Source organism: Narcine bancroftii, chromosome 7, assembly GCF_036971445.1.
Source record: "Narcine bancroftii isolate sNarBan1 chromosome 7, sNarBan1.hap1, whole genome shotgun sequence".
NCBI lineage: Eukaryota > Metazoa > Chordata > Chondrichthyes > Torpediniformes > Narcinidae > Narcine > Narcine bancroftii.
This window is the reverse complement of record NC_091475.1, coordinates 172,633,094-172,654,107: the sequence shown is the minus strand read 5'-3', so window position 1 is coordinate 172,654,107 and position 21,014 is coordinate 172,633,094. Positions and strand designations below refer to the sequence as shown.

Here is a 21,014-nt window from a genome sequence, read left to right as displayed (position 1 = left end):
GCACTGTGCACCCACTTGGCCCACTACAACAATGTATTTTATTTGAAAATTTTTTTTTTAAATTTTACCAACGTTTACCTATTTTGGTAATAGATTCTGCCTCTGTGTTGCAAAATAGGCTGTGATGATTCAGTTTTAATGATCTGATGGTTGGTTTATTATTCGTCATGAAGATTGCTTGGTGACAGCCAACAGCAACCACAATAGAACTGCCTTTTCAGAAGGTTTTGCAGGTAAGTGCAGATGTGGTTTTATTGAGAATAAATTACTTGCTACTTACCAAAGCAGGAAGGATGATTTGGGTCATGAAGTATATAAATATGCAGTAGGATGCAGGTATGTTATTTCCTGTCACAATTTTGCAAATATTAATTTTATTTCGTATACTAATTTTGCTGCACTGGAGAAATTGAGCTATGAATGATATTTAATACATATTAAATGGCTTATTATCTAATAGCAAACATCCAAGAAAAAGTATCTTTTTTTAAAAATTTGCTGATTATGTTTTAAATTGGATTTTTTTTAGATTTGATGAGGCGCCAAGAGGAATTGAGGCGTTTGGAAGAAATGAGAAATCAAGAGCTGCAGAAAAGAAAGCAAATGGAAATGAGGTATATTCAATTCAATGCAAGATGAGAATCAGAGTCTATTGTGAACATGTGACAAAATTCATCGTTTTTCTGCAGCATCACAGGTGGGGTTTCAGAAGGATTCAGAAGATGACAGGGCCATCTTATTTCTGACATGTTTAAGTAAATCATAAAATGAGAGTTTCTAGGTTCCCTCACGGTTTGTTTTACTTCTCTGCTCGTCACAGTTCAAGTATTAAATGGTTTAAGAGTTGTCCTCCAAGAAGTTGTGTATTACAAGACAGCCAAATTAGTTTTTTTAAATGGATGGAGTGTTTGGCTGTGGAACAATGGAATCAGAGATAATTCTACTATTATATTTGTCATTGTCGTGTTGGGTTCAGACACGCTCATTTATAAAAATAACCTTGAGCCTGGAGTCGTGTTCATAGCTTGTTTTATTTTACCATATCTACATGTGCAGGCTTTTCCCTGCTAGTCCTGAGCCCCTTTCTCCAAGTTGCGGAAGTCCCACCCCATGATGTCATTGGCCTGCTTGATGTCCCACCAATAATGTTACACCACATACCCTCTTTCTGTGGCTTTGTCTGCTACAGTTACCTTTACGCATTCCAATACAAATGCACATACAACATTTACAATATATTTCTTAACTCTGGGTGTTTTACAGTCTCTATAGATTCAATCTCTACAGTCTCTTTACTTCTCGTCCTCACTTTGTTCTTATGCCAGGCGAAATCTGTGTTTCAGTCGGCAGAGTCTCTGGACCTGCCTTTGCAAGAGAGTCCATTTCCGTCACATGCTCTCGTTGCTTTTCACCTGGAGACTCTGGTATGGGCAGAGTCTGGCTCAGTGTCCCTTGTGGTCTGCTAACCATGTACGACTGTGGGCTGTGGTGCACAGAAGTTACTGTACCTTGCTGTCTTGCATCAGAGATCCACACCTCATTTCCTTGTGCCAGCTTTTCCAGTTTCTCATTATACCTCTTCGCATTCTTACACCTCTTCTCCCTATCCTCGTTCTGGAATTGTAGCAGGTCTGGGAGTTCTGCCTGCAACCTCTCTGTAAGGGTTGGTAGTCATGCGAAGGCAATGTCCCATTTGCAATTGGGCTGGACTGTAGCCGTTGCTCAGTGGTGTGGCTCTCTGCGCCAATAGTGCACGTTAAGGGTCATTTGCTTTCTTGAACAGGTTCTTCACTGTTTGTACTGCCTCGCCATTGCATTGTGGATACTTAGGGCTTGAACCAATAATCCACTACGAAGGCTTTCATGTTTTGTCCAGAGAATTGTGGACCATTGTCACTTACTAATGTCTCTGCCATGCCATGCAAACATCAATTTTTTTAAAAAATGAACAATTACATAGGTATTTTGTGTCAGGCTGAGTTGTGCTATTTCTATGAATCTAGAGAAATAGTCCACCACTAATAAGTATGTGTTTTCTCCAAAAATGAATAAGTTTTCACCAAGGTTTTGGCATGGCCTGTCAGGTCAGAGAACTTGCTTGGAATTTACTCGTGGTTGTGTCTTGTAGTGGGGAGTGAGAGAGTGTATCTGCAGTTGTATCTTGGCAGGTGTGTGTAAGATCGTGGAAGAGTGTCTCATCCGCCTCATCCTGAACCTCTATCCGTGGCGGCAGCGAATCCAGTGCTTGCCCACCTAGCAGACTCACAAGTGGTTTGTGGACTGTCTCCAACTTGAACTGTGACCCCAAAATGAAACCGTTGAATCTCTCCTCAGCCCAAGTCAGAGCCCATGTCCCTTTTTCCATCTGCACGTACTGTTGCTCTGTTTCTGTTAGTGATCTGGAAGCATAAACGACTGGTGACCAATTGTCTCCCCCGTTTTGTAGTAAAACTGCTTCCAGTCCATATCATGAAGCATCAGCTGATATTTTCAGTTGCCTATTTGGAGCATGCAACTGAAGTACCAGTGTGGATGATATCCCTCATTTGAGGTTTCTAAATGTTCTCTGTTGCTCATGTCCCCAGCTTCACTAGTTTTTCTTGGATAACAGGTCTCTCAATGGTTTGTCCTTTTCAGCCAAATTTGGTATGAACTTCCCTAGTTGATTCACCATACTGAGGAAACTTCTGAGCTTACTAATGTTGTCAGCTCCTTCTTGTCCTGCACAGTTCTTGTCTTGTCTGGGTCTGGTCTCATGCTATACGCTGAGATGTTGCACCCCAGAAATTTCACCTGCCTCCTTCCAAACTCTCACTTCACCATGTTGAGAATGGCCCCTGCCCTTTCTGCTTGTTCTAGGACTGCATGGACCCTTGCGTCATGTTGGTCCTTCTTGGTCCCCCCAAAGGAGGATATTATCCATGTGGCAGACAACAACTTCCAGGCCTGAAGTAATCTCTGTCACCATTCTGTTCTGGAAGTGTTCAGGGGCAGAGGAGATACCAAAGGATAGGCAGTTGAAATAGTGGCATGATAAATGTTGTGTAGAGAGCTAATTCTTTGGACAAAGGAATTTGCCAAAATTCCAAGTTCACGTCCAACTTAGTAAAATATTGTGCCAGTGAGGATGCCTCGGGTTTGATCCACTGAAGGAAGTATAAACTTTTCTCTGATCCATTCAAGGGTGTCAAGTCCACTCAAATGCAAACATCTTCTATATTCTTTTTCGGTGCTACCACCGTGCCACAACACCACTCTATAGGTTCTTCTGTGTGACTGATAATTCCGAGCTTCTCCATTCTTCCAAATTCTCTCTTCACTTTGCCCATGAGCAGCAATAAGACCATTTGAGGTACTTTCAGTGAAAATGGTTTCACGTCAGACTTCAGTTTAATAACATACGGCTTCTGTACTAGCCAAGTTCATTGAAAAGTTTGACCATCTCCTGGTCTAAGGTGTCTAATCTGGCCACTAGCTGGAGTCTCACCAAAGTTGGTCTGCTCAACAGGGCCACTTGTAAGTCTCTCACCACGTACACTTCTTCTGTGATGCTCCTCTCTCTGTATGAGAGCATTTCTTTTTCCAATCTCAGGACCCTCAATTTTACTTCCGCCGGACCATAGAGTAGCTTCTGTGTTTTTCCTAGTTTGCTGTCTCCGGATATAATTCTTTTGAACACCTGCTCGAGAATGGCCCTGTGTTAATTTTTTTTAAGGTCACTTTTCTGCCTCCTATATTAATGTCGGCCATGCTTGGCCGACATTTCTCCGAGGAACAATCTGTCCATGTCCTCCGCTACCTCATTCACCATGCAGATTGACCTATAGACTTTTCCATAGTGACCTCATTTGCCGCAGTTGTGGCATTCTGCACTCCTGGTTGGGCATTGAAATGCTGGGTGGAACTGTAGTTTTCCGCACTTGGGGTGTGTCTTGCGCTTTACTTTGTGTTATTGTTTTAACTTTGCTGTCCTGGTGTCTGCCCTTTGCCTTTAAACTTTTGCTGTCTCCTTTCTTAAGTTGCATTGTGTCTACTGCTAATTTGCTTGCGCACATTTCTTGCAAGTTGCTTGGCTGCTGCTTTATCGCCTCTGACTGTCTAGCCACTGTGACTGCTTTCATGAGGGTGAGGTTTTTGCCACGTTGCATCCTCTCCGACAGTGATGAATCTCTTAGACCCTCTACTAGTCTGTCACGCAAAAGTTCGTTGTGAAGATCCCTATATTTGCAGTTCTCTGCCAATGCGTACAAGGCTGCAATGAAAGTGTCTACTGTTTCTGTAGGCTGCTGCACGCTCTTGTTAAATTTCGCCTGTTTGTAAATTACGTTCTTCTAAGGCACGAAATAATAATCGAACCCTCTCCGTACTGCATCAGACTGCTGCCGCTGCACACCTGTTAAGTCTAGGAGTCGTAGTATGTCATCAGCGTCATCAGCATCATCCCCCATGCAGTATACCACTGAATTCACCTGGTCAGTTTCAGAGGAATCATTTAAATATCTCGCCAGTCTGAAGCACTTGAATCTTCTTATCCACTTCTCCCACTCCTGTGACTTTGAGAAGTCAAAGAGTTCTGGAGGTTTTATTGTGAATGTCTCCATTGGAGGAGCAACCATTCCCAATTGGGGTGCTTCTTCATGTTCAGGCCCATCCTCCATCTTGGCTCACCTCTTTCACTTCAATTTTTTCACAGCCTGTCCTTCTCTCTGTGGCTCAAAGCTCCACTTCATGTCGTGTTGGGTTCGGACATGCTCGTTATAAAAATGACCATGAGCCTGGAGTCGTGTTCGTAGCTTGTTTTATTTTACTATAAACTTAGTGAATATCTTCATGTGCAGGCTTTTCCCTGCTAGTCCTGAGACACACTCTCTGTCTGTCTGTCTCTCTCTCTCTCTCTCTCTCCCTCCAAGATGCAGAAGTCCCGCCCCATGATGTCATTGGCCTGCTCGATGTCCCACCAATAGTGTTACACCATAGTCATCATTCAATCAGATCATGGCTGATTTGTGCCTCACTATTTTATTTGTTGCTGCCCTCTTGACTGCTTTGCCAAGCAAACCTCACATAAATTGACTTGGTTCTGATTAACCTATGGATCTATTTAGTGACTGTCACAGAGAAGTTGTTTCGATTGGGCATATAGACTCAGAATAGATTGATTCTATTGAATAAAGAATGAAAATTGAGACAACTTTGTAGAAAGTGATGTGAGCTGAAAATAGAAAAAGGAACAAATATGATGATTTAAGCTGCATTTGTGCAGTTTTTTGGGGGCACTAGTAGGTCACTAAAATTATAAATGTGTTTTGTTGTACCTATTCAGAGGTATCAAACCAAGTAATGATGGTTAGTTAAAGGAAATTTAAAGTTGGTTTATTACTGCTGACATGTTACGAAAGACTATTTATGATAGATTTTAATAGATGCACTTAACATAGCTTTGGTTGAAATTGGACCATTTTGCAATTTCACCTTGATACAGCATAGAAACATGCCGGTTAACCCACTATATCTCTGCTAACCAATTTGCTCATCAAGTATAATCAACTCCATTTCCCCATACTAGTGTCATATCCTTCTGTGCCTTGCCTATTTAAGCATCAGTCTAAATACCTCTATTATACATATTGTATGTTCTACCACCTCTAGCAGCAGGTTCGTGATATCAACCACTCGGCATGTTTACACAACAATGGCTTCCCTGAAAGTTTTCAAAACTTCTGTTTTTGATAACACTACCAGGGGGTTGGATGTGGTAGCGGAGGAGTTTTTAAATACCTCTCCTATTTAATCTTCTGAATCTTGTATACCTCTAAAGATTTTCCTTTTAATTTCAGACAAAACTTGAAATCCATTCTTCTGAAGTGGGATTACATTAATGTTAACTGAAATAGCCTACAGTCCAGAATTTGGCTTGTGTTTTGAAGAAGCATAATTAAAATTGTGATTTAACTCAAACAGGTGTTGAGAGATTGGATCGACAACAGATTAAATCCAGTGTGCATACTAGTTTTTTTAGTTAATCTTAATTTTATTAATTTTTCTGACAGGCATGAAGAGGAACGTCGGCGCCGAGAGGAGGAAATGATGCGTCAAAGAGAGCAGCAGGATGAATTACGAAGGCAGCAAGAAGGATACAAGTCAAACTACATAGATAATGTAAGTTGGAAAATTGAGATTTGTGGAAATAGAAAAGAGTTTACACAGTTTTATTTTTATTATTTTGGGTGTGTTCAGTAAAGGAGAGAAACTATTTCTCTTTTCAATTATTGTCCTTTGCAATAATTGTCGGTACTAAAATAGTTGTAGATTGAACGTGATTTAACTTTTTAATGCAGTCTTATTGATCATGTGTTGCAAAAAAATGAGACCCTACCCAAAAAAATTGAATTTTAAACTTTATCCATACACCAATATTTTGCAAATACATCTGAATATTGAAGACATTTTTACTTTATATTTGAATAAAATTTAATTTTTGTTGTAAAATGTTTGGCAGTTAAAGCTTGAATAACCTCTGAATTGTATTCTGTGGAGAGTTCTATTAGAGCAATACAGTTTGGAAACTGCAGAGAATTATTCTGGAGTATTTCCGTGGCATCATTGTACATATTTTTCCCAACTGTGGATTATGGTTTGTGTATTTTTTTTTCTAAATTCCATTTTGAGTATCATGTCCACTTTTCTTTTTGGATAGTATTAATCAAAATGATCTGGTGTTTTTTTAAACTGATACACATGTACATTGCTACATTTTCCATTGCCGCTTTCTTAGCAGTGGAGCTCTTAAAATGAAGTTTTAGCTATTTGGATAGTTTTGTGATTTATTTTTAACTGGCCAACATTATCAAATTGTCTGTTTACAAATTTTTTTATCTTGGAGTTTCACTCTGTAATTGGAGGAAGTGCAAGTGCTAAATTTATGTAAATGACACTAAATTTATCAAAAATAACCCAATATAGAGAGAGCAATGTAGATACTATTGGGTGTTTTCTTTTTGCCTTGTCGAATAGCAAAGTCACCACAAATGATGGTAAGGATGTCAGTTGAAACTCTTTAACACGAGCATAAACTTTGGATGACTGAAATATTCAAGTAGTTGAACTTGTGCATTGAGCTTTTTTCTACTATGACCACCCTTATTTTTCACTAAGCCTCAATATCTTGATGTTGGAGTAGTACTTTTTTTAGTATTTTGCTTTGAAACATTATATTCTTACTTCCATTTTGAACTGTTTGGATTGTGTAGATTTTTAAACAGTTCTCAATGAACACTTAAGACTGTTCAAGATTCCTTTATTGTCATGTAATAATACAGAACATGTAATATTACACAAAATTGTTGAAAGGTGGATGAAGAGTCATCAATAGTGTTAGTGTCACTGTAGAGCTCGTCGAAAAAATCAAAGACTTGTTGATCCAAACCAAGGCTTTTATTAGCAAAAGACAGGAGCTCTTCACAGGTGGCCGACCAGTCCGGAATGATCCGACCTGGCTAGGGACACAACCCTTTAAGGCCCAGACAGTAGGCGTGGCTTAGCTCTCAGCCAATCGCTGTAAGCACAGTCTAGATACTGTAATTATATACACTATATACATTGGTGATAGATCTGTACTATCACAGTCACCCAACCCCCCCCCCCCTTTACAAAAAGAGAAGCAAAAGAGAGACCCTTCAGAGTCATTGAATGTCCGAGGTTTTTCCTGCAGCTTCTGCAACTACACACACTCCTGTTCAATTCATTGGCAACCTGAGCTCCATATCCAAACATCCAACACAATCAGTAAGCCTCAGTACCCGAGGCCCTTCTGGAGCGCTTCTTGCCTTCACCATCCTCTTGAATCTTGGCTCAAATACCCTGGTTCCCAGTCTCCAGCAGCCCACAGCCTGTATGAATCCCTTGGCCGCTGAGCCCCTCACTGGTCCACCACTGTGGTCACTGTCCTTAACGGTCCTTTCCTCTTGGTCTCCTTCTCAATAGTCCGCTGCTTCCTGGAGTTTGCTACCCCTTGTGGCTGCTGCAAAGCATAGGTGCTGCCATCTTGGGACAGGTCCTGTGATTATAGAATTTTACTTTTAAAAGCACTAGCTTCTCTGAAAAGCCATTTAATACTTGTATGGAGTCACCAGCATGAGGGCCATGCAGTTGATCCTTTTGGAGCAGCTCTCCAAAGTCCACACTAGTGACAGCCCTGCTGTGATGGCATCATCACCATTGATGTTGATACTTGGAATATATATATATATATATATATATATATGTGTGTGTGTGTGTGTGTGTGCAACTTTGTGCTGCAACTTAAAATAAATTTACATACAATCATAAAATGGGCATTACCAAGGTGATCTTGGTGTCATGGTAGCATAAAATAATTACCAATTTCAAAATATTTATGTGAATGTATTATATGCAAGATGGAAAAATGGGGAGAAGGGAACTAGTAACAAGGAGTTGAGTTTAGGCTGCTTACCTGTTGATTATATTTTGACAGTTATTTATGAATTCCAATGGCCAGAAAAAAACTGGATACAACTTTTACCATTATCTCAAATTGTTTAACTTGGTTGAGCTCTTCCTATCTTAAGAATAGAATTCATCTTGTCCCACTTGATTAAGTGCTGGTAATCATTCTAAATCTAGTGGATTTGTGCCATGTGTTACTTCATAAAAAATTTTAGCAATACTATATTTGAAATAGAACAAACATGATCTAACCTTGTATTGAGGTTTCAGGTATGAACAGTTATCCCTTTTAATAAAACATTGTGTATGCAAGCTCTTTTAGTTGGCACTAAATGGAAATTTTGAAATTGTACCTTCCTCAATGATGACCTGTCTACCTTTTAATATTGAACAGCTAAAAGGTCCAATCATAGTTGTTTACAGATATTTGGAGGTGTACAGGTAAAATTGGTGGTTCACATAGAAATTACAAAGTGGTCAAACCATTGAACAGTGAAAATACTTGTTGATTTTTTTTTAATCCCTGTGCTTACAAGTGATGAATTATGTTCTGTAGTATAGAAAGGGTTATAATAAAATATGGTTTTGGTGATAGGCCACAAGAGAAGAATGGGAAAATTGCAGATATTCCTGAAGTGAAACTTGAGAAATTTGGTGCCAGTCAGCAGTTATGCTCTTGGCTGTAGCCTGAATTGTTTTGAGCCTGAAAAGCCTGAAGAGATTTGATGGCATTATTAAATAATCTGCATTCTCCGATCCTCTGTCCTGGGAGCAGTTATTAATATTATACCCTAATACTCTGAAATGCAGGAATGTGTCGTACATGATGCTTCTGCGTGGTGGATTTTTTTAATACAATCAATGGCCAGATTCCTGATAATACCCAAAAAATGTTTGTATAAATACTCTTTCATTTAAAGTCGGATGACTAGGTCTTTAGAATTGTATAACTCCAGACTTGAACAGCTGAGAATTGTTATTAAAAGGTGTGATATTTTGGTACTTATATATTCCATACCATCTGCAGCAATCCATTGTTGTGTGAATTAGATCAATATCTCTGCTAGCTTTTTATTGTGAGAATGTGCCTGCCTGTGAAATTAATTATCTTTTATAGGGGGCATAATTCTTAATTCCAAGTTGAAAATTTGACTTAATTATGTTGGCTGGCCCTTTGAAGAAATTGTCTCTGGACACTAACTATCAAATCAAAATTTTTAGGCAATTTTTAAAAAAAAACTTTTGCTAATGCTATGTCAGTGATGTGCATTGACGACATTGGGTATCTGCCAAGGTGCACAGGAACTTTTGTTGTTCATTTCTGCTCTTTGTTAAACAACGGATGTATCAACAATTCCGAGCCTTTATCAAGCGTGCTAAGGTGCTAACCAGCCATAATTGAGAATCTGTAAAATAAATCACAGGTTAGATATGATATCTAAAATAAAACCAGAAACTGCTAGAAATTGTAGGTAAATTCCTCTTGCATCTGTTTTGCCTGAACATTTGAAAATAGAGTAGAACTTGTAATTGTTCACAGGGCAAAAGAACTCGTACTCTTTTAAAATGTTTATTGAAAAATGAGAAAATTCCTGAAATAGACAAAATGTTACGTTAAATGCTTTAAAATGATCGAAAATTGTTTGATGTATCCCGATAACACCTGTGCATTATGCCTTAAACCATGACCTACATAAATTCTGAAATGGAGCAACTCTTTCTGGACTACCATTGTCCTACGTGATTGCCCCTCATAATGCACAAATAACTCCGGGGCCAATTTGATTCTTGCAAATTCTCCATTGTTTGTTAGCTACAAAACCTGTCAAGTATGTGTTTCTTGAATATGAGAGTTTTGTCCCAGATGCGAGAATCTGGAACAAAAGAAAATGTATTAGGGGTTGTAGGCCAATTGGCTCTTATTAGGCGGCACAGACTCGTGGGCTAACAGGAAAGGGCCTGTTACTATGCGTTAAAACGTTTTTTTAGAAACTGTTGGAGATGCAGGTTGGTACGGGAAGGGCAGAGATGCAATATTTGTTGTTGCACCATTGTCCAGGAACCCAAAAACCCCTTCCAAGGGGAGCAAAGCCTCAGTGTACCTCTTCAAAGCCTCTAAAAACCTCCTCCAACCCTATCTATTGCATGTGATGTTCCTCATGATAATTGGTGAGACAAAATATAAACTGGGTGACCAATTTGTAGAGCACCTACCCTCTGTCCAAGCTGTATCCATCCCAAGCTCTGAGGTGCACTCAATTTCAAATCTCCTTCCCATTCCCACTCTGACCTGTCCATCCTTGACCTTCACTGCCAGGATTAGGTCTAGTGCAAAGTAGAGGAATAGACCTTGTGTTCCACCTGGGTAATATTTTTTTTAAATTTAGGCATACAGCACAATAACAGGGCATTTTGGCTCACGAGCCTGTTCTGCCCAATTTACACCCAATTGGGCTACACCTCCAGTATGTGTCAAATGGTGGGAGGAAACCGGAGCCCCCTGGAAAAACCACACAGACACTGGAAGAATGTGCAAACTCCTTACAGACAGCATAGGATTAGAACCTCTGTCCCGATTGATGGCGCTGTAAAGGTGTTGTGCTAACTTCTAGGCCACCCATTGCGTAGTCTACAATCCAATGAATTTTGAATTTTCCATCTTCGGATAACCCTTGCCTCCTATGTTCTCCTTTCTTCTTCCAATCCACCTCCAGTCATTTATCCCCTCCTTCATGTCCTCTCCTGGTTTAATCCAGCTACTCCCCACGCATATTTCATCTAGTCTAGTTTATTGTCATCTGTTTGTACTAGTACAACATGACGAAACAGTGTTCTCCAGACCTCAGTGCAAAACATGCAGACTCACCCAGACATAGCTCACACACAGATACATGCAGGATAAGTATTCATATATACAAATAAATAAATATTTTTTCATGAATGTGAGAGTCTTGAATGGTTAATGTGAGCAGTTCCTTTGGTCGTTCAGCATTCTCACTGCCCATGGGAAGAAGCTATTCCTCAACCTGGTGGTGTTGTCTCTGATACTCGTGGAACCTTTTCACCATTCTTTTCTATCTGTCCTTTCCCTGTCCCCCAATGGTTCCTATTATCATCTCATCAGGTTTCAGCTTGGAAGCCTTTGTGTTTCTACTTATCACTCTCTTGCAATTGTCTCCCTATTCCTCTTTGTTTTGGTCCACTTCCACCTATTTCCCACTTAACTCAGTCCCACCTCTGCGCCTCCACCTCTCCTATGTTGCTACATCTGTCAGTCATCCTTCACCCTTCCATGGCATACCATTTACTGGGTGCAAAGAGACAACTTGCTGGAATCTCCATTTTATTCCCTGTCCCCTTTCTCACCTTTATCCTCCTCTTTATATTGGCTATCTTCTTTTTCCATTGATAAAGGGACTCGACCTCCAACATCAACAATTCTCCTCTTTATCCCATTGCCCACAAAATTTCAGTGCCTTTGTACATGGGTCAGTGCAATTGCACGATTCTGTTATCTATCCTTCACAATTTTCTAAAACCTACCCACTTATTTATAATACTTTCCAGCCACCCACTACTCTGTGTAGATTTTTTTTTAAATTTGCCCCTGACATCTCCCCTAAACATCTCTACCTTCACCTTGTACAGATGTCCTCTGGTGTTTGCCACTCTCGTCCAGGAAAATGGTGATGGCTGTACACTCTATGCATGACTATCATAATCTTGTAGACCTCTAAGTCATCTCTCCTCCTTCACTCCAAAGAGAAAAGCCCTAGCTCTGTTAACTTTGCTTCATAAGACAGGTTCAGTAATCTAGCCAATATCCTGGTAAGTCTCCTCTGCACTATCTGAGATGACCAGAACTGAACACCATATTTCCAAGAGTAAAATATGGAAGTTTGCAGACACTGCAATGCTGGAGAAACTCTGCAGGTCAAACAGTGTACTTAATATAGCAAAGATAAAGATTCATAACCCTTCATCAAGGTATGAACAAAATGAGGGAGGAGCACAGTCCCACAGGCAGGGCCCCAACCAGTCCTTCCAAGTGAAGCAACTCTTCACTTGTGTGCACATGGGGCTTATCTATTGTATCCAGTGCTTTTATTGTGGCCTCCTCCACATCAGAGAGACTCAGTGGCGGGGATCTCCCAGTGGATAACAATTTCAGTTCTGCACCCCACTCCCGTGCTGACATGTTTGCCCATGGCCTTGTACTGTCAAACACAAACCACCTGTAAATTGGAGGAGTGATACTTAATTTTCCATCTGGGTACTTTCCAACCTGGTGGCATTAACATTGACTTATCTGGTATCTGCGAGCCTACTCCCCGTTCTCCCCCTCTTCCCCATCCCATCAGCTTTCCACCCATTCCCTCTATATTCACAGAGCCATCACCACTCTCCTTGTTTGCTTGTGTGCCCTCTGCCCCATCCCCTACTTGCTGCCTGTGGGGCAGTGTTCCTTCTCCCCCACCCTACAATTTTGCTCATCTGTCTGCCCACATTTTGTTCATGCCTTGATGAAGGGATCAAGCCCAAAACATTAATTATGTATTTACCTTTGCTATATAAAGTACACTGTTTGACCTGCTGAGTTTCTCCAGCATTGTGTTTTAAGGCTATAATATCATAAACCTTCTAAACTATCCTGTCAACCTGCACAGAAACCTTAAGAGATCTATAAATTTGGACTGGAAGGTCCCTCTGTTCTTTCACACTGTTAAAAATCCTGCAATTAATCATGTACTCTGCCTTCAAGTTTAACCTTACAAAATGCATAACTTCACACTTGTCCAGATTTAAATCTATCTGCCATATCCCATCTACATCCTGTTGTAACCTTCTACAGTATCAACAGCACTTAAAAGGACAAAGGACAATGAAGCTGCTTCACACTGGGAAAATTTCACTTGGGGTGTTAAATGTAATACTTTGCAATTGACAAATATGAAACTTGAGATAACTTATGAGCAAAGTAATTCACATGGATATGTTGGCAAGCAGTTTAAATCTGAGGACTATTAGAAGGAAACAAAAATGCTTTGTCTCCAGTAGAGAAGTCAAATATTCAGTGCTAATGCAATTAAAACTGGAATTTAAAAATACTCTCCAAAGTTGTATTTAAATACTGATGATGTAAATAATGGAAAAAATGAATTGTTTGTAACTTTGTTTAATCCTTATCTGGGTCATCAAGATTGATTAACCAGTTGTTTGAATTTCTATTTAATTCAGAAACAATTGAGCTGCTGCATTAATCTGGGTTTTTGTAACTTCTAAAAGCAAATTTAATGTGTGGGATGTTGATTGGAATAATCTCAAAATCTCCTTGAAAATACCACAAATCTTGAGTGTGCAGGATAATGGGTGTTTTACTGACCAACTTTCAGCTGCTTCACTTGGTTACCATAGATTTTGTTGCAAAAAGTCTTTGAAAATGTTTGAATTGCTTCTACTACTTTCATTCTTTTCAAATATATGACTTATTTTTCTTTGAAACCATAGAAATAATTTTTAAAATCTCAAATGTAATTGAAGCCTCTCCAATAGTTGTTCTGACCTTTACCACTTGACTGTAGAATGAGCAAGCAGTAACTAAGTTCATATTTAAATTAATGACTTTTTCCTCTTATCGTGCTTCAAATCTGAATCGCTCATTGTGAAATAATGATATAAATATTTGAAAGCATTTATTTTGCGTCATTTCTATTTTTTTGTGGATGTGTAGGAATAATATGTCCTTATTATCTAATGGCAGCTTTCAAGGCTCCACGATGTGAACATAATATTTGATTGTTCTTAGTGAGGAATAAAATACCTATAGCAGATGAAACTTTGCATGTCAACTTTTCTCCTGAACAAAAATGTTCCTGTAAAGGATAAACCATGATTAGACTGTTGGTGTCCCATTAAGTAATCCTGGTCTTTCAGTGTGGATTTGTTGTCCATGCATTGTCTTAATTTATTTTAATCTGAAGTTTTTTTCTAAGCAAACTAAAATTATCAAGTACTGGTAAGTACATATTAATTATAGTGAATTTTGCATATTTTAAGCAATATTACTTTTACATGCATTACATTGTCTTAGCTTTGAAATTGACAGCTCTTTGATTCTGCTGACTATTAGTATTTCTATATAAACCATCATTTTAATGGTTCTAATTCATTGAAATTGATTGTCAAAAATTTACAGATCCCTTTGTTAACAGAATTTTTCAGAACTTAATTTTACATAATGGGAACAATTCATTGTTTACAACTAGCACAAAAATGTATGCAATATCATTGTACACTATTAATCAAAGTATCTTTCAGTTGAATTCCTGTACTTAATGTCGTACTGCTTATTTCAGTTTTCTATTATTGGACCCTTTTCTGTCCTATAAAACCTTATGAGTGATGCTTATTCAAGAGTGTTTCTACAAAAAAAAATCAATAATCTAATTTCTCGGAATTTAATCAGTGAAAATATCTTTTCCAAACCTATCCAAATAGCCCTGCTTAATTTCTGAGATGACAAAAATGTAATCGGAAGATGAATAATGCAAAAAAGGTCTTCTTCCTCCTGCCCCCCTGTACTTCACTATTTACATTTGTTAAATAGCTTTAGCTTAAAATTCACATCAAATTTTGGAGGGTAAAAAGTATTTACCTTTAAAAAGCAGACCACAAATGTTTATCGCAAAAGCCATGTGCATTTCCTTTGTCACTTTTTTAAAAAATCAGCCTCGCTTTATGTTGGGCCTATTTAGGGGGGGTGGGGGGGGATGGGGGGAATTAAAAATTGCTAACGAATAACTATTTAATATTTTGAAATGCAAGGACATAAGAAATGGGACCGGGGTTGGTCATTCAATTTGTTGAGTCTGTTCAGCCATTTATCACAGCTTATTTAAAACATGAACTCCGTTCCACTTTTTCCCCGTAACCCTTAATCCACTTAATTTGCATTTTAAATATATTCCGCTGCTTCCCTAGGCAGAGAATTCTACATATTCACCATTCATTGAGAAAAGTATTTTCTTTTAATGTTTAATTTTTATTTGTATGTTTATGTCATTCTAGTAAAGGGCGTTGTGGTTTTGTAGCTTACTGCTAGATCACAAAGACAAATGACATCACATTTTAAATCAGTAAATGGCAATCCTATTTTATGGGAGATTTAATGAATCCTTAACAAGGTGTGTGTTTGTAAATTGAGAACAAATGACATAATTTCACTGATCACAGGTTTTGCAGAAAATTTTAAAATTATTTTTCATTTTTCAAATCAAGTATGTGTTAAGGAAATTAATTTGGGGAAGATGCATAAAAGTAAGTTTAAAAGAGGGTTAATTTTCCAATTTGAAGCATCAGTAAAAAATTAAGTCAAATTCAAAATGCCATATGCACTTCAAACAATTTGAAGATCATGGACAAAGATAAGTTAGTTTACAGATTATTTCCAATGCATTTCAAGTTTATTGTCGCACGTGCTGAGAAACAGTGAAAATATTAACTTTGCTACTAGTCTAACTGGTCAGCCTTTACAAAATAAGCTATCCTTCATTGCTATACCAAAGATATTTTGGTGTTTAAGTCCTATTTAGCCAAATGTTTGCAAATGTTTAGAACTTTTTTTTAGTAGTTTGAAGCACATTTGTCTTTTATCTGTCATTATTCAAAGCAGAAACTACAGACACTGAAAATCTGAAAGAAAAACAGAATCTTAGAAATGTTCTGGGCTGCATCTATGCTGAAGGAATCTGTATTTCCAATTAATGACCTCATAGAACACAATTAATTATATTTTCTCTCCAAGCTGTCTTGATTGCTGATTGCTTTTAGTATTTTCTGTATTCCTTGTAATTAGTATTTAGAGTTCAACAGCAGTGATTTATGCAAGATTGCTTTTATTTATTTTTGTTTAAATTTATTGTCACATTGTAAAAAGTAGATGTGCAGCGAAATTCTTACTTACTGAAGCTGAACAAATACTTGTAAAGAATAGTAAACTAATTGAATTAAATTAAAAGAGACAAATACTTAAGATAGATACAAATATTCCCAATTGTCCTCCGAGAATATGATCCGTTGGAGGCCACTCATAATGTTCTTCTGCTTTTCTGAATAAAGTGAAATCCAATATTTTAACTTTGTTGGATTTGGAATTGTATTTTGATTTGCTTGAAATTTTATTGGGAGGGTGATTGATCATTTTGATGCTCATAGATTAACATAATTAGATGATGTTTAAAATTACTTCAATGAATGTTAATTAACAATGAAGGAAATTAAATTTTAGTGAGATGGTGAGCCAACAATTGGTCAGTCTTACAATGGTGGCTGAATTAAATTCCACAGAAGAAACATTTCTGAAAGTCTATTCAATTATGTCTGCACGTAATAATGAAGCAGCAAAGAAACATTTATGCTCACAATTTTCACTTCTAACTCTTGTAAAAGTTGATACCTTTTTTTGGGGGGTGGGGTGGGAGAAATAAAAAAAAATGATAATAAATCCGTACAAAAATCAGGATTGAGTTATATCCTTTGGTCAAGGTGCAATTTAACCTGCTCTGTTTATGAAGGGTTTGATAGTTTAAAAATCATACGTGGCAACTTTTGTATGCAATGAGAAAGTATCCAGTGTCTAAATTTTTGACCAAGGTATAATTGTGAACACTCTTTCAGGGATATTGTACTGTGAATTGTTTAGTTGCCTTTGATTTGAAACACAAATCCAAGTTGTAACTGAACACCTTAAGATTTGCATATTTTTCTTATTGTCTTCGATAATTCATTGTTTCAGTCAATAATCCAGATAGTACTAACAGGATGCTCACCTCTGACATACCTACCACTGAGTTACCTTGTACTAATATCCCAGAGTATCTTCCAGAATGATATTCTCCTTGTTGGGTCCACTGCGTGGTGTTGTATTTTGGATGCCAGTAATTTTATGTGACTGGGTCAGAACAGGCTCTTCCCATAAAATTGAAGGAAATAAAAGCTCTCAGGATGTTAAACCATGTTCCATGGTTTAGCATGCTAATATAGTTGCAATCAATTGTGGAGTTCTAAACACAATTTAAAAAAAAGTCTAACCAACTGATTCCAAATTATTTAACATTTAATGATTTCTTTCAGCTATTCCTTTACACTAAAGTGAATGGGAATATGCTATTTTGTAATCATTTGTGCCCATGCAGCCATTCAATAAGATTATGCCTAATATGATTTGATTTTGTTTTAGTATTGACTCTTGTTTTCCTGCTCAATTTCCATTACCTTTGATTCTCATGTATTCTAATGTAACATAAATTGGTGCAGGTTCTGCAGAAAAGTTTTCCAAGTAAGTTTATATTCAATCATTGGAATTCAGAGGCAGAATGATAATTGAAACCTTGGTAAATTGTATGAAAGTTCGGGAATTGTGAGTTCACACTTTACAATAGGCATGAGAAGCTGTTATTTCTCAAATCCAGACAACCACTTTACATTTGTAACTTTTTTTGGAACTCTGAATAGAATCTACTCTTATCAAAATGTTTGAAGGCAATTGTTTTAAATGATACAAAGATGCAGGTGAGAATTGGACTTCTCTATAGTTCTATATTTGTAGGAAAGCTGTCTTCCACTAAATGAAGCATATCTGGAAATTTCCCTTTGACCAACAACAATGAAACATTAATAAGTACCTGTACATTCAGAAATAATCTATTGTACATTCTCAAAAAGGTATATATGGCCAAATTTGGGCTTGCAGTAGATTCTGGTTTTAAAATCAAATTTTATTTGGGTGTATGTTTAGAAAGTTTTTGTCCATTTCTTTTTTGAGATTTGCCCTTCAAATGTATCCTCTGAAGAGGGCCATGGTTTGGATATTTTGTGTATTTTATCAAGAGAATCATTTTAACATACTTGGGGATGTTGCATCAATTGTGATTTTAAATGTATATAATTTTGTGTGAAATGTATTAAATTTATGACCCCCTCCCCCCCCTCAATTGACTTTCAAAATACAGGTTAATCTTGTTTGTAATAATGTGAGATTCTGGTGATACCAGAAAAACAAATTCTGCTATAATGCAAGACCGGATCAACTATTCAGTTTTCTGTAAATAAGGAATAGGCAGGCTTGTGTATTTTTAATATTTTTTGTATCATAATTTTTGCAAACTTTCCAAAATGAGTGCAAATCTCCTGAATGGAGATGCATTAATTTCAATGTTTATATATGATTTCATAAATAAAGGCCAGAAGTTGATGGTAATTTTCACTACTGTTTTTTAAAAAAAAAAACCCTGTTATCCAGAATTCAAGGAATTAGTGGCAATAAGCAACTGGCAAAAAAGATCACGACAAATAAATGGGTTTAAAAAAATATAGAAACAGTAAGATTAAAATTGGCACGCCTTGCTGTTAGTTCGCCAATCAAGCAACACACAATCTCAAGCAACTGGAAAATTCACGTCCAGTCAATGTCCCCCCCAGATACTAGGGATTTTACTGTAGATGGTTTGTAAAGCTGTATAATAGAATCCTGGTTGGGGCGATGGGGTGAGTGAAAGAAATTGGCTGGTGTAGGATGAGCAACTGATCAATTGATACCAATTTTCAATCGTGAGCTGAAATTGAAATTACTATTAGGTTTGAATCCTGCTTATTTTTTTTTTCCCTTCCTACAACTTGAGAATTTATTAAACTGAATCTTGGAAAGGTTACTGGGGATTTTAGTGCTTTTGAAGGTATGAACTTGAATATACGGACAATCTGCTAGGAGGTTGATCATGAAAATGTTTTTATTTTCAGAGAGAACAGGATATGAGAATGGGTGATATGGGTCCACGTGGAGGAATTGGCATGGGAGGTAGGGTTTTAACACATGAAAACACCTGAGGCGTTGGACATCTGTTTCTTTTATGGTTGTGCCTAGTAATGTTCTTTGGGACTGTACCTGCTTGTAACTAATTTTAAAATTTGCATTTATAACTGGCATTCTCCTGATACTAACTCCACATCTGGTGTATGAGTTTTATAACATGGCAAACAACTTGGTAAATAGAAGTATTTCTGCTGTACATAACTATATACATAGTATATAATAGCCCTTTGTATACTATCAAATAAATGGACAAAAAATTCTTTAATATATATTCCCTGCTTGTCTCCAATGTGTTTGTTTTGATGTTGTAGATGACTGTTCTTTTCATAATGTTTTTTAAAAAAAAAAAGTTCAACAGACGTATTTCTTTAATTCACTGAAGTCTTGATAGTAATAAACATTCAGCATTAATGTCATTTACCTTGTACTAAAGATACTTGGTGAAATTATTTAAGTAATACAATTGTAGAAGTCATATCTTCTAAATATTTTTTAAAATTTGATTGTTAAGAACTTGTGCATATATAATACAGAATAACATGGAATAGTAGTGTGTATTTTTGTACAATTTCTGATAATGGTGTAAACAGTGCATACATATCTTTTTGAATATTTTGCCAAATATTCTCATTTTTCTTTTTAAAACCTATTGCAATTGAATGAAGTTATAACCTATATACCCATTTTGGCTTCACCTAGTTTTTGTTTGCCAATTTTATTTTCAGTGAATAACGCTAGATCTGAAAATTTTAAGTTTAACAGTGCTGATGACATATCAATAGTAACATACATATAATACTAAAGGTTTGATTGAATTGACTGTTGTAATGGTTCATATTGCCCCAAAACAAAATGATGAGAAACCAATATCAAACTATTGAGATTTAAGGGAATATTTTCCCAAATAAATTTGTGTATTAACAAATAATCATTATTATCACTTTGTACTAATGGTCTGTATGAGTATTTTATTAAAACAATTGTCATTTACTTCGTAATGGATTAAAAAATTTTGACTGTCCACAGTGGTCAGCCTGAAAAGGTTGGTAATCCATGGTAGCAATTTGTGTTGTCGAGTTGAGATTGCCAGCGCGCTACAGTGATGGTACAGAAATTTGCTTTCAGTGCAGAAAAATGCATGACGTTATTTTAATCTCCAGCTTTTGTCTTGCCATTTTACATAAACAGTAAAAATGTACTCAACCCTATGCCGTGCAAATGGGTATTGCTCTCGTGTCCATTTGCACAGTGTACCCTTACGGTGACTATTCAGATGCAGTAAGCTATATCCTGGTTCCTAATTTAACATGTGGCTAACATTAGCCCATTTGCTAATAAATTAAGTGGAGTGATTCAACCAACATTGCTCCTTGGCTGTACTCTTTGACTTTAACATCATTCATGTCATTAATGTAAATTATAATTAAATAACAGCGTCTGTTTACATCCGGTACCGCACGGATGGCAGTCTCTTCAATCTGAGGCGCCTGCACGCTCACACCAAGACACAAGAGAAACTTGTCCGTGAACTACTCTTTGCAGATGATGCCGCTTTAGTTGCCCATTCAGAGCCAGCTCTTCAGCGCTTGACGTCCTGCTTTGCGGAAACTGCCAAAATGTTTGGCCTGGAAGTCAGCCTGAAGAAAACTGAGGTCCTCCATCAGCCAGCTCCCCACCA

General features: G+C 37.4%; 1 protein-coding gene across 2 annotated transcripts in view; it reads left to right on the top strand.

The window, feature by feature from the left end:
• pspc1 (paraspeckle component 1) overlaps positions 1-21,014 on the top strand; it is a 91,150-nt gene that overhangs the window by 24,798 nt on the left and 45,338 nt on the right. The window contains exons 5-7 of one of the 2 annotated variants that reach the window (XM_069891344.1): positions 530-614; positions 6,051-6,159; positions 19,264-19,321. In XM_069891344.1, coding sequence (XP_069747445.1) covers positions 530-614; positions 6,051-6,159; positions 19,264-19,321 — 252 coding nt within the window. The remainder of the gene's footprint in view (positions 1-529; positions 615-6,050; positions 6,160-19,263; positions 19,322-21,014) is intronic. The other variant, XM_069891345.1, reaches the window with a different exon arrangement.